This window comes from Meleagris gallopavo, chromosome 8, assembly GCF_905368555.1.
Source record: "Meleagris gallopavo chromosome 8, MGAL_WU_HG_1.1, whole genome shotgun sequence".
Classification (NCBI taxonomy): Eukaryota; Metazoa; Chordata; class Aves; order Galliformes; family Phasianidae; genus Meleagris; species Meleagris gallopavo.
The window spans coordinates 16215583-16230037 of record NC_139411.1 but is presented as its reverse complement, the minus strand read 5'-3'; the positions used below and the strand labels follow the sequence as shown (position 1 = coordinate 16230037).

Below are 14455 nucleotides of genomic sequence, written 5' to 3'. Positions count from 1 at the left end.
CAAGAGAGAGTCAGTTGCACACCGTGCACATGTGGCAGCTCTTCAGAGGTAACAGAAGGCTGGTGTTACAGAACAAGCACACTGCGGGAACTCTGCCAAGCAACAGCCAGGAGCGCTTGTCCATCTAAATCCTGGGGTCCTTAAGGATTAGGGGTCAGGAAACAATTCCTTCCAACAGCACCACCTCCTGCCTGTACCTGCCATTCATTAGCTGGGCACAGATAGTAGACCAGGTCCAACCTCTCATATTAAATCACACACAAAGAACTGTACTAAAAGAGGGTAAATTGATATTGCAAGATGGTGGTACAGGACAGTAGAAGGGACTGGATGTCCTGGCTTGAAGAGGAATGCAGAAATACCTTATCTGAATTCCATCTTACCATTTTTAGTTGTGGGTTTGTCCCATTTTCCCCTTCCTCCCCCCGAAGATATTCCCAGAGCCGCTCCATTTGTTTGGATTTTTTTTTCCTGCAAGTTTCTTAGGACTCCAAAACACAAAATAAAAGATGCTATGAAGTTCTCAAACTAAGGCTGCCACATAAACTATCAAGCCCTTTCTGCCCTATCCAGTCTTAATTATCTTCTTTGTTAAAAGCTTCCCCTTCCCAGGAGTCCCACCTCACTCACAAACTGATGATGAAGGATTCAGTGAACAACTCAATGACACAAAAAGTACGGCTCCAAACACACTCTGCACAAATGCTGCCCCACAAATAACAACAGAAAAACCTTGGAAAAGGTTACTATGCTTGCCCTAGTGCATGTATAAGCTTCAGAATACTAATTAAACAGTTATTTTTCATCAAGCATACTGTTCCTCTTTCTTCCTTTATATCAAAAATAAACTAAATCTTAAGTGAAAAGACAATGTTGGTGTTAGTTCTGGGTTTGAGAAGTTTCCATCTCACAGGTCTTCTAGTGCAGCTGCCCATTCCTAGAGCATGTTAGCATCACTCTTGGAAAACCGTCTTAGAAGGTAAAGAACAGAATTAGCAATCACTCAGAAAGAGACTGGTTTATGACTACACCAGTAACACTAGGAAAATCTATGCCAAAAATATCAATAGAAATATCTGTGGGAAATTCAAAGACCTTAGCCACAAGACAGCCCTTTGATGCATCTGATGTTGCAAAGAGATTAGAAGGAAGATGCACCACTCTCAGAGAGGGTACCTGGAACTACCTGCAGCTTCAAAGCAAAAATACTACATTGGTTTACATTTCTCTGCACTTGGAAGGATGCCTGCTTTCACAAAGATTAGGAACTTGCTTTTAGAATGACAATTTTTACTGCAAAGTCTGAATACAGTACACAAGAATCAAGTAGCCTGCATTCAGTCTGCAAACAAAGCATCAGATTAAGAGTGTCACTGTCATCTTCCTATTTTTTATAGAAGGAAGATGAGAAAAAATATTCAAAGAACTAAATTACCACTTCTGTACACCATGTTAGATCACATGACATAGATTAAAATTGCACTGCCACCCATTAATAATTACAACTGAATTGAAGTTATGCAAGAAACCTTACTTTATCTATTTTTTTTTTTTTAAAACCATTCTTGCACACTTTCCATTGGACTCAATGATCCTTGTGGGGCTCTCGCAACTCAGGATATTCTGTGATTCTTAAAAAAATTGTGAAAAATGCAACAAAAGCAAAACGTTAGCCAGAGTTGCTTGGTCTTCCAAAGTACGAAGTTAACAAATAGGTACCTGATACTAAACAAATAAAGATAATTTTTCTTTTTAAAAAGTAGTCACAGGAACAGAAGTAATCTAGGAGTGTAGATAGTCTTCTAGATCTTCTTACGAAACTGTCATTAAAGCTTTTTTTTTTTTTTTTAATTTCTGCTCCAGATAACATTGCAATCCTTCAATGCAAACAAATGGAGAAGTTTCACAGATACAGTCAATCAGTATTTGCTATATGCTACTACGTCCAGTCACTTTTTGCAAAAATATGGCAGTGCTCTTAACTGCCAACTCAAAGCTACAAGAATTACAGCCCTATGATGATATCATTTATTTCCTATTCTTCTTTAAAAAACATTAATTTTTCCAAATTTCTTCACTTAAATAGACTGCAATACATGTCTCGGAGTCTATTCAACTGCACTGAGAACACTACTTTTAAAATGAGATCTTACAGATTCAGACATTAATCCCAAATCGGGATAAAATTTCTGTATTTTTTCCATCTGAATGTCAGATTTTCTCTAGAAACCATTTCCGGTGATCAGACATGAGAAAATGAGCTTGCAATCAAATCTACATTCCAGAAAACTGATGGCAACAGTAACAAGTATATTAAATCGGTACACTGGGCAAAGGTTCTCCTATGGTTACAGTCATTTGACCTTTAGCCAGCTCTTAATGCCCCAGCCAACCCTCTAAAGATGGAGATTTGCAGCAGCTTCTTGTCTGAAATAAGCCATGAAAAGATTCTTCTGAACCCACTATAAAGCATTCATTTAAAATGTCATGAATGTGCATGAAATCAGAGTGCTTCTAACAGCTTACTTCGCAGCTTCTGTTTAAATGTAGTAACTCTGAACCACCAGAGGATAAAAGGACTCAAACCTTCCAGTCTGGCACTCTTGGCCCTAAAATATACACAAGTACCTCTTCACAGGTGTGTTTACCTAGTTTAAACCTTATTTAAATAGACTCTTGATGCACACACTTTCCACAAACACCTGCTTCTCCCACTGCTGACTTGTACAAGGCTGTTGCATTCAGTCATCTGCTGTCCTAAAGCCATCCTACACACCAGCAAGCAGTAATTCAGTCATGACAATCCTGCTTACTGACTCATCCTTCCTATCAGGGCAAATCGCTACAGATGTGCAGGTGAAAGCAGATACATCATATTGGAATGGTCTGAAGACTTCAACAGCCACAGCAAGATTTAAGCAAACTCGATCCTTAACAGATCATAAAAAAGAGGCTTATGATGAATTTGTACTTCCGGACATCATTGGTTATAAAACCTCTCTCTGCTGAGCTCATCTCCTAACATTGAAACACTCAGGAAAGAGAAGATGCTTTCTTAGCACTGGCTGTCAAGAAGAAGCTTCCTTTTGTTGACATAAAACCATAACAAAACTGACAGCACAAAAAGACTTCAAGATCTAGACATATCTTCTAGATTATTGAATATACTTTAAAAAGTAGTGAAATTAAAGTTGTGATGGCAAAAACCCTAGATCCAAACTTTATCAGTTCTAAGGCCTACATTAAATTTAAAATAACTTTTAAACCTAGTTTTATTCCGATTTTGCAAGCATGAACAAAGCTTGATACTCATTGTTTGCACACAGTCAGAACTGAGGACACTGATCCATAGTTTAACTAAGCTCTGGAAACATAAGATACCATTACAGACAGGGTTATACCGTGCTCATCCTAGTACAACCATTCAACTATTAAATTTATTTTGAAGTCATGCATACAACACTAAAGATGAGAGTACATCCATTTTTCTATTTTTCATGCAGCTGCTATAAATAATGAAATGTATGCAGCATGTAAATATAAAAACAGTATTCAGAAAATGAGAGCGGATCAGAACAGACATGCTCATTTTCTTTTATAAATCTACACCAAGTTGCAACAGAAATTAACTTTCTCTGTAAGAATTTTAAAAAGCAACATTATTCCCCATAAATCCAAGGCCTTTCACCAGATACACTGACTGGCAGAAGTGAAGTTATTCTTACCATAACCATGAGATTGCTTGTGCTCCTCAAGAACACCTCTAGATGTTTCCTTCAAGTGCCCACTTAGATATTACAGTGGGATGGGATACCACTAGGTGGTTGCAGGCAAGGACTTAGTGGTTTTGGTTAATCAAATAAAACATTCGTAATTTAGTTATTCTTGTGGAACAACACTTTGAAATGGGAATCTTTAGCTGCAGGAGGTATACAGTGCATCTATATACCCTTGACCGGGGTATTTCAGCACCACAGTCATGACAGAGTTAATACCCACTAGCTCAGAGGAGAACAAAAGGTACTCCACTGCAACATGCCTAACATTTACATTGCCTCTCTTTGCTCATTAAACAGGTTTTGGTTAAATAATGAACAAACTGTATTACAGACTCCGATGAGAATTCCAAAATTATAAATCAACTGGTAAAGCCCAGAGGAGAATGAAGGGAGTGGGAGGGAAGGAAGGATAATATTGACTAATATAAAGGGCGCAGCTTGACAGTGGATATTCCTGCCACACCTGATCAAACATGCTCCATGGGGGAGGGGAAGGGGGGGCGAGAGCAAGAGGGGAGATGGGACAAGGCAGCCTGAAATTTGCATCCGGAACAGATTAAAATGGGTTCTTGGGGGATTGAGAAAATACATAATATATATTACTATAAATGCAAAATTGTACTAAAAGCTAACTCAAATGTCAAAGATTACAGCTTGAATAAATTTAAATATAAAAGCAATGCGTTTCCATGAGCTAATGAAAGAGACGTGAAAGGAAGGTCTAGGAAAAAAAAAAAAAGAAAGAAAAAACTAAGTTTGGACTTTTCACTGCCTGAAAGATGAGGCAGGAGGCTCTATACCCAAGTATTGCTTGGAAAACAGCACATGTGTGAAACTGAAGAAAAAAAGCACACCAGTGATGTCCTATCTCAAGCCACTAGTCTGAAAATAGCAGTCACTGAAACTGAAATCACCTATTTAAAAGAATCCCATGTAATCAAACCACCATGCTATGATCATTATCATATATAAGCAACTACTAGCTCAGTGTAAACCTCACTTACGAGATGACTGAACTCAGAGTCTCTAAGTCTCTCAGTACATTAAACTTTGCTTTCTCTAACACAAGCAGATATTTGGCTTGCATTTTCTCCCATCAAGTCAACAACATATTGCATCCAGGTTCTACACATAAACAGCCAATCCCTGATATTTATTCATATTGCATTTAATCAAGCAACCTCATCTTCTTGATACGAAGTCGTATTTGCAGGGCAAGGAATTTCAAGAGTCTCATCTTCAAGAGAACTTTATCTCACAGAAGGAAGAGATGAGTGCCAGGAAAACATCCTCCCAAGACAACTTCGGAGATTGTATGCATATCCTACAGAATATGACTGAGCCTACAAAACACATAAATCCAGCACGTCATTTAGTCTGTGGAAAGGTGGAGCATCCTGAACAACAAAGATACTATCCAGAAATACACACTGTGCAAGAGTTGTCTATGATGTCATGACCTGAGTCTTGCCTATAGCCAAAGGAAATGCTTCAGGCAAAAGAGGAGGAAAAAACAAACAAACGAAAAAAACCTCTACACTTGTAGGCAGTCACAGAAGAGGAAGGAATAAGGACCTAAATGCTGGTATGGGTCCTCAGCACTCCTGCTCTAGTAAATATTCTTCTTAAGGGATTCCAGGCTCAGCAATGACATAGGAACAGGCATACTCTACAATCAGAAATGAAAAAAGCCCATCTCAAACTTAGGCTGAATGTAGTTCTAAACACCCACTGTGATAATGGGATCAGAAATAAAGCTTACTTCCAAATATTGCAAATAAGAAACTCTGGAAAGAACCAGCAGTACAGCATTAGCTCACCTCCCAGCTCTCAATATACCAAGGTTAAACAACTGCTCCTGAAACTAATAACAGAGGAAACCTAGGTGGAAATGGAAAAATGAACTGGAAGTGAAGACCTGGTCAGAACCAACATCGCAGCCATATACTCCACTACTGCAATCAGCACAGAGTCCCAGGACTTTTTGGTGCAACTGGTCCCAAAGTAAGACATTCACTTTGAGATTCAAGTGATCCAAATGGAAAGTGTTCTCTATTCTTCGCTTGCTACTGGTAATGAATGATGAAACCCAACAAATCAAAGACTGTAAGGAGAAACCAGACAACAGGAGGCACCTTGCCAAACAGATTTTCTTGTCGCTCAAAGACTGGAAAGCGTAAACAAAACACAAGATTATACATAATAATATGCCAGATTTCCTATTATTATATTTCCTATTATAATATTATTATATTTCTATAAGCTTCAGTATAAAGAAAAAAACATGCATATAGACACACAAATATATACATAAATACAAACAATACACACACACTTATATATGCCATATGTCCAGATAGTAGCAAGTGGTACTATTTCTCTAGAAAAGCTTGTAGGTATTTGTCCTTTTCTCATTATTTGATACATCTGGATAGTAAATAAGACAAAATAGTACACCTGCACACAAACTGAAAGAAAAAATTTATTTGCATATACCGAAGCAAGTACACATACCTGCTGATTTCTGCATAAGCTTACCTGTTATATTATTCAGCACTTCTTTTAAGACACTAAAGCTATGCAGCAAGGGATCCCTTTCTTCATCCTATAGGTTATACATATGAAAAAAAGCCATTAATGAAGCAAACGTACTTCTGAAGATGCATCCTAATAACGGGTATGTAAAGACCTCACCTTCGTACTCAGGAGAGTATTATGGGTTGAGCTTAACACTGTCAGACTATTTACTCCATCAAGATCAAGAGAAGTATTTTTGTTTTCCTTCTAGCACTATCTTATGTTATACAGCTCAAATGTCAAAGAATAGATTCAAGACAGCAAAATCCACTTTGGGTTTGTTGTCCTTTGAAGTATTTCTGATTAGTCCTCCACTGTTCAATAAATTTCAGAGCAGATCTATCTCATACCATATTTAAATGGCTCATCTGGATTTGCTATAATGTTAATCTATGCAGATTGTAATGGGAACAGAAATACAATGACATTTGGTGCCATTAAAATAACCTGAAGAAAGAATGAATAAACCTGAAGAAAGTATGAATAACTGCATCCTTTAGCTTTATTTTATCTTTATGTTATTAAAGTAAGTTTTTTCAAGCTGTGTACATCCCCAGCCACACCTACTACTGGGTGGCAGTGAGCACTAGCGAAGAAATGCTGTTAGAAGGAACAAGGACCCTGCCCTCTGACTAACTGAAATCACTTTGCTGGATGACAGCCATCTGCTAATCAGTTGGCATTCTGAAGTGCACCACAGATCCAGTACACCACAGGCACTCATCTTCACTGTGGAAGCCAAAAACTGACTACAGCGTTATTAGACTTAGAAACATTGTATTCATGACTTTTAACAAAACAGGTATGAAACTATAAGCAACTATTTAAAAAAAAAAAAAAAGAAAAAAAAAAAGGATGTCTCTAAACCAAGCAGTTGCTGCCACAGCACAAATGGGTAGCAACAACCCAAGGCAACTTACCAGGTGTGTGTGAGTGCTCCATCGGGCATTACGCTTGATGGCTCCCACCACTGCATTGATTTCGCCTTGTACAATGTAAATGTTTTTATCCACCATCTTGACAATCCTGAAAATAAAGATAATTCAAATCAATCTCCAGTTCTCTGAATCATTCCCCTCCTCAGACAAAACATCAAGATGGATCTAGTCAAGCAGGAGGCCTCCAGAGATGCAGAATAGTTCTACAACTTGGTTTTCTAAATGAAGACGTGCGTGGTTTTTGTCAAGAAGACGACAAAAGAAGAGCACTTTTCCGCAGAATGCATTTTCAAGAACATCAGAGCAGATCAGCAGTTAGAACAGCAGCAAAACTTCACCAAGGCCCAGCCCTCATTTTTTCCCGGTACACTTAGGTGCAGAGGAAGGCAGTGTAAGGGTACTGGGATGCACTTCCATGACAGTGCAACACCACACTCACTCCTGCACTTATGCAAAGTCCTGCAGACCTGCACAGAACACAACACTAATCTTGTACTGCTACATAAGCATCAGTGGCATAAATAAGACAGCTAGAGGGAAACTCTTCAGGACTTTGACAAAATAACATCATGTATAAAATGCACTGATTTTCACACCTGCTTCATTAGAAAGGCCTCAAGAAAGAGAACAAGGACAAAAAGCAAGAGTAAAACCCCACGAAGTAAAGAGAAAAAAAAACTGGATAGGACATGGGGAAAAAAAGTGAGAAAGCAAAAGGCAGACATTCACACTCATACAGACTGAGGACTTACAGAGAAAGTCTTACATCTGGTGTATGTGGAAAGAAAGCCTGAAAAGCAAAAGCACACGAGCAAAAGAGAAATGTTTGTAAGGACCTGAGAAAAAGGAAGAGCAGTTTACAACAGGGTTGTTCTCTCTACTCTACAGCCCAGACAAAGAGAAGCATAAACAATTAAGAATGAAGAGGAATGAACAGACATGACTGTTTACAAAGAATAAACAGGACTTATAAAGAGACCAGAGTCAGATGAGACCATGTCTGAAGTACAAGAATACAAGAAGTATTCAGTGGAACTGTATCTGATCATGAGACTTTTTCAGAAGATAAGAAAATGAGGAATCCAGTTTGAAATCCCAGTAGGATGTCCATAGGAAAGCAGCTGAAACATGAATCACTTCAACATGAACACTTCAAACTAGAGAGGTGCACTTCCAGATCAGACAAGCACACTTAAAGGACTCCACTGGGGTGGGGGAAACAAAGGACAACAAAGATTTTTGGCCATAGAAAAAGCAAAGCAGAAAAGTACAGAATTTTTGTAATTACTCCAAGCTTCAGCAGCACCACAACAAAAATTTCAGAGCACGTGTACTGGATATGAATTCCCTTTAATTAACATGTTTGAGTTATCAACAACTCTTCAAATATACAAATTTTCTCAGAGCGAAACAGACTAATTTGCTAGAGGACTCTGTAAACAAGAAAGAAAAATATTGTAAAAAAGATGCCTTATCAAGGGAGAGCAACAGATTTGTTGTTTCCATTTTTTACCTTCAAATAATCCTATAGCGACACCATTTCTTTCTTTCTTTCATTATTTAAAATAACAGCACTCCTAAGTGTTACACAGTAAGTTAGGGGCAAAGACAAAAATACTTCATAGCACAGGAGCTGTCCTAACAGTCCAGATCAGCGCTACCAGATTATTCAGAAAAGCAAGCAACTGTTTGTGCCACACAGTTTGCCTGTGCCCAGAAAAACAGTGGTTTATACCCTCCTTCCACACCTGCATCCAACACAACCACAGATATTTTCCTGTGATCTCTCCAATGCTTGAGATGTTCCCATCCTTGACAGCTACCTTCCTTCACGCATCTTTTATGCAGTATTTTTCTTTTACTTCAGCTTGTCATCTTTGTTTTAGTGTAAAATGGGAGATTTTGTCTCCCTTGGTGAATTCCTCACTCGATGACATTTTCTTTTTCAATACAACTATACAGGATATTTCAGAGATCAATATTCTAGTCCATGAAATTACCTTCGACAAAATATAACATACACGCAAATCTGCCAAAAGCCAAGTTGCTGTGCCATCACTGTTACAAGACAATGCTGAGCATGTAAAGCCTGAAGTGACAACCCAGCATTCAGCAATGACTTCTACAAGCAAAGGCTCCCCTAACCTGATTTGGAAAAGCATGTAAAGATATACCAAACACTTATCACATGCCTTGCACACACACACAGGTGCTCAGCAGTTCTGCACATTTAAAACAATGCCAAAGCTTAAATGCTATTCTGCATACTAGGGGATTTGCCTGTAGTACCCATATTTCTCTTCTTCTAGCTTTAACCTAAAAGGATAAACAACAACAAGCTGGCTAAACTCAGTCCTCCCTGAACGTACAAAGTTTATAATGCTCAGCTTTCCACAAACCTGGTGCTACCTCCAGTCAGCAAAACATGAAAAGGACAGACAAGTTTCCAGCACACACCTTTTCCTTCACACTTACTGTGAAATTAAACATGCTAATCCTTTCAAACAAGGGTATAAAAAGAAAAAAAACCATGTTGCTTGATATGACCTTCCTAACATACTACAATCCTGCAATACTTTTTTTTTTTCATCCCAAGTTATCCTTTCATTGCTAACTATTTGAGAAGACTTGATCAGAATGCACAGAATGGTTATTATACATACAGCACACCACACCACAAACACTGGATAAAGGTGGGAGAAACTTTACTTCATATTTAAGCTCTCCATTAACCAAGCAATATACAAACACGTTCCAAAGCAAACCACAGGCAACTGTCCTCATTCATGCCACGGATCTTTGCAGCTGCATGCTGGAGAATGAACAAGAAAACAGTTGCAGGGGAAAAAAAAGGCCAGAGCACTACTTTCAGAGAGATGCATCTTGTAAGCTCAATCTTCTGAACACATCAACCACTCAGCACATGCTTAGAAGTTTAATTCAAGGAATGGAAATTGCTTCTGTAGACTCTGTTCTTCCTGAAGCACATCCTTTTTAAGCTGTCTGACATCTTTCAGGATTCAAGCAACAACAGCTCTCAGAGCTTAGAATAGATATTCTATACTAAAAGAAGTTTTAAGATTGAAATTAATGTTTGAATTGAATTAACACAAAACCTATTTCCCTCTCACAATGGATTCATATGTCTGCTGAAATCTACAGACCCGTCCTCTGATTTTGCTCCTGCTCAGAACTTCACTAAGGCAGCTCCACACCAACACAGCTGACCAGCCCACACAGAGAAGTGGGGAAGCTGTCATCATTCACAGTCCCCCTCTAGGATGGGTAGAAACTCAAAGAGTGGAACAAGGCAGACATCTAGGCATTCCATTGAACACCAAAGTCTAACCTTCACACGTATGTCACTTCAGCAACCCTCTATGAACAGTGATGACCACTATTCTGAGACTCTTGAAATGGTATCAGGTGTTAAACTTTCACATAAAAACAGTGACAAGATTTATATCTGCTGATGTTATCTCACATGTGCATTGCATGCTCCACTGCTCAACCCTGAAACATTCTGCCCCAATTTTTTCTATTGCTGTAAGTCACAGGTACACTTCTAAGAAACTCTTCTTCCCCTGCAGGGAAATGCAACTCTTCTGGAAATCAAGCAAGTTAGCATTAAAAGTGACACAGTCTGGCAGATCTCCATCATGTCACTTCTCCCTGTCACAAACTTAAGCCTTCAGCTATGCTAACTGACTCAAATCCTGTGAAATCACTACAGTACGTAGCAGTAACGAGTTGGAACAGTACTATGCATACAGAAAGGTAGTACTTAATAACAAGCTTCTGCTGAGCAAAATCTGCACCGGTTATGATAACGCAGGAGTACAGCTTCTGACCTAGCCTCTGCATCGTGTCCTGACACAACATTCTGCTACCACAACAGGATACACAGCACTTCCCAAACAGCAAATCACAAGTGCTTCTCACCCAGCTGCAAGCTCGCTCAGCTACCCAGGAGCCAGGTGACAGGAAAGCCTTTTCCTCCCTTCAAAGTGCCCATGCCAGTTACATGATTCTCTCACCAGGAAGTTCAACCTGATGTGTTTTTGTTTGTTTTTTTTTTTTTACAACAGCTGCTGTGCAACGAACATCACAGGCAGAGAAGGTCGGAGAGCTGGAGGTGTTCCTGCAAAGGCAGGTCTGGGCATTTAGACGCGCGGCCTGAAACACGGCCAGCAGCAGTAGGGCAGCGGCGACAGTTGACAAAGGCAGCACCGGCTTCTGCAGGCCTGCGCCTTTAGCTGCGATAACGCCAGGAGAAGAAACCTCCCGCTCGGCTGCCAAATCTGAGGAGCCGACCAGGAAGCGCGAAGGAGGGGCTCCCCTTAGGCCGCTTCCTGCGCCCGAAGCCACGAAGCGCGGTGCCGGTGAGCTCGGGGCTCGCACGCCACGCCGTTGCGGCCCTCCCTTCAGCACGGCCGCCGGGAGGTGCGGCCGCGGCTCTGCCGCGGGAGCGCGGCAGCGGGGCGCTTGGGCCCGTTCCGCGGCTCTTCCCGGGCCGCTCCCGCAGCCGCGGGTGGTGAGACCCGCCCGCCCGCCTCGGGGGTTCCTGGCTCCGCCCGCGCCCCCCGCCGCGGCCTCCCGCCCGGCCCGGCCCTCGCATCGCGACGCTATCGCGACAGGCGCTCGCCGCCCGGCACTGACCCCCGCATCCAAAATGGCGGCGCCTGCTCCCCGCAGCGGCGGCCGCTTCACACATCGGTCGGGCGAGCGGGGGCTCAGCCCGGCCCGGCCCGGCCCGGCCCTGCCACCGTCCGTCCGTCCGTCCGTCCGTCCGTCCGCCCGCCCGCCCCTTCCTCCCGGCGGCGACGGGCGAGGCGGCCGCGCGCGGAGTCCTCCCGGCCGCAGGCAAACGGAACCGGCTCGGCTCCGCTCGTACTGACGTGGAAACGGGCGCACCCGAACTCGCTGCCTGGTTACTGCGCCGACGGACAGACCGCGGAGCCAACCCCCACGCGGCGTGGCGGCCGGCTGGTTGGGCTGCCCAATAGAATCACAGGTTGAAGCCGGAGGAGGCGGGATATCCAGTGACAAGCCAAAGAGAACCAATGGTGGCAGAGAAGGTAGAACTAGCAGCGCCGCTGGCCAATCGTGAGGGAGTCCTGCCGCCGAGGGGCGTGGCTAAGCCTAGCGGGAGCAGCAAGGGCGGTTGACGGGAAGCCGGGAGGCGGGGCTGCCCGCGCAGGGCATTGTGGGCCCGGCCGGGCCTCCCTCCGCGTCGCGCTCGAGGCAGTGCGGGCCTCCGCCTCCCGCCCCGCCCCGCCCCGCCCCCCCCCCCCCCCCTCCCTTCTGGTCCCCTGTAGATAGCTTATAGTTTTATAGCGCTGGCAGGTCAGCGTGGAGGCTGCTGTGCCGGATATTGGCCTGGTCAGGGCACTCGCCAGCCTACCCCCAAACCTTAACGCTGTACATGTAGGAAAGCACAAACTGAAGGTGAAAGAGAGCAGAAGGGCCAAACCATACTCATTGCCTGTCAGACCTACAGCTTCATCTGCTGCACTTTGGCTGAAGGAGCGGAGCGCTTCAGACCTAAACGTGCAACAAGAACCATCCCTGGCCAGCTCAACCCAACCGTGAGCTGGGCCCTATCTCCACCCTCACAGGCAGCCTGACACCATCACCTCCCTCCTGAGAGCATGGCCCTGTGTTGGCAGGGTTGCCCTGGGGACGGCCACGCCATCCTTCTTGGCCTGCAGGAAAAGCTACCCAAGTACTGCATGATCAAGAATCAGAGCATCTGAGGCTGAGACCACACTTATCTCCCAGCTGTCAATCAGAGGTCCAGATATTTGCTCCAGCTGGTATTTACCTGATGATAGGCAGAGTTCAGAGCTGGAAAGTTAAGCTGTAATTGCAGTAAGTGGCCACATACATTCCTCAGAAGCAGAACAAGAATTTGTGTGTTCTGGCAACAGAGGTACTGTCTCAGCTGGCAGCTTTTAGCTCAAGTTCCTCAGCTAAAATACAGGTGGTCAAATACCCACTGCAGAGAGACTGCAAAAGCTACCAGGGCAGCAAGCAAAGGCTGGCAGAGCAGGATGTTTCTTTGCTAATGCACTCTCCTTTCCTCCTGCCCCGCAGCAGCAGCAGCTGAAGCACCTGGTAGCGCCCACCAGCCATTGGGAAGCTCCCAGGGACCGCTCACTTGCCCACCAGCTCCCCTCTCAACAAAGGGGCTGTCTGTGGCACAGGCCAGACCCTCTCCCAGCTAAGCCTACCTCCCCTGCCAGTGAAGGGGCTACAGCCTCTCCGTACCTTCTGCCCCTGCCCAGAGAGCTGCAAAGTGTTTATGGAAGCTTGTCACGGAGCTTGAAACCAAGCCAGCCAGGAGCCTTCTGCTTCACCCAAATGCATCTTAGTGCATTAATAAAGAGCAAACACTGCAGTGTGCTTTGCATTTTTACTCATGATCCAGTACTGCATTGTCTGGAGAGAAAACAATACAGCACAGCCCCACGCTGTCTGGGAGCAGCAAGTTCACTCGCACGCACCAAACACTGTGTCATTCAGCCCTTGGGTAGTCCAGCACCACCCCTGCACTGAGGGAGTGCAGGCAAAGGATCAAGAGATGGGAAAGGCCCACAATGCTTTATTCCCAAGACACTGGTTCTTACACACAGCACAGGACAGTCAAACTCAGGATCAGAACAGCAAAACGTGCAAATCCTCAGATTCCTGCAGTCTGGGCAGGAAGGGGTTTGACTCAGAAGGCAGAAGCAGTCACCATGGCTAGGAACTGCTTGCAGACACTGTCCTCAGAGATGAGCATCCAAAACAAATATCGCAGTCATTACCAGCAGCTGCCCCTTTCCAGAGCAAGCTCAGGTAGGGACCAGCCCACAGCCAGCTGAAGGCTCTCCAAATGGAAACTGATGTTCTGCATCTGGTACAATCTGCTCTCGGACCAGGACCTACAGCTGGAGCAGCTGAGCTGAACTTAGATACTCAAGAACAATCAAACCCTTCTCTGGCAATCATACAGAACACAGTGTTGAAGCTGCAGAGCAGCCTCCTTGAGCTGAAACATCCTCCCGGCTGTTCTACATAGCCCATGTCTTAGCAGCACTTCCCATTGACGTGAAACTCCCAGTGTTTTTCATGTTCTCTGCTTGGCCACAAGCAGCATGCCTTTTGGCAGGAGCAACC

The 14455-nt window shown here is 43.5% G+C and overlaps 1 protein-coding gene across 6 annotated transcripts in view; it reads right to left on the bottom strand.

Annotated features, from left to right (window-relative positions):
* Window positions 1–12250, bottom strand: part of GBF1 (golgi brefeldin A resistant guanine nucleotide exchange factor 1) — a 97369-nt gene extending 85119 nt beyond the window's left edge. For all 6 annotated transcript variants that reach the window (XM_085229786.1, XM_085229787.1, XM_085229790.1 and 3 more), the window contains exons 1-3: window positions 11954–12250; window positions 7277–7382; window positions 6318–6384 (exon numbers count right to left, since the gene is read on the bottom strand). In XM_085229786.1, the coding sequence (XP_085085912.1) occupies window positions 6318–6384; window positions 7277–7382; window positions 11954–11961 (181 nt within the window). In that variant the 5' untranslated portion in view covers window positions 11962–12250. The remainder of the gene's footprint in view (window positions 1–6317; window positions 6385–7276; window positions 7383–11953) is intronic.
* Window positions 12251–14455: the final 2205 nt, after the last annotated feature.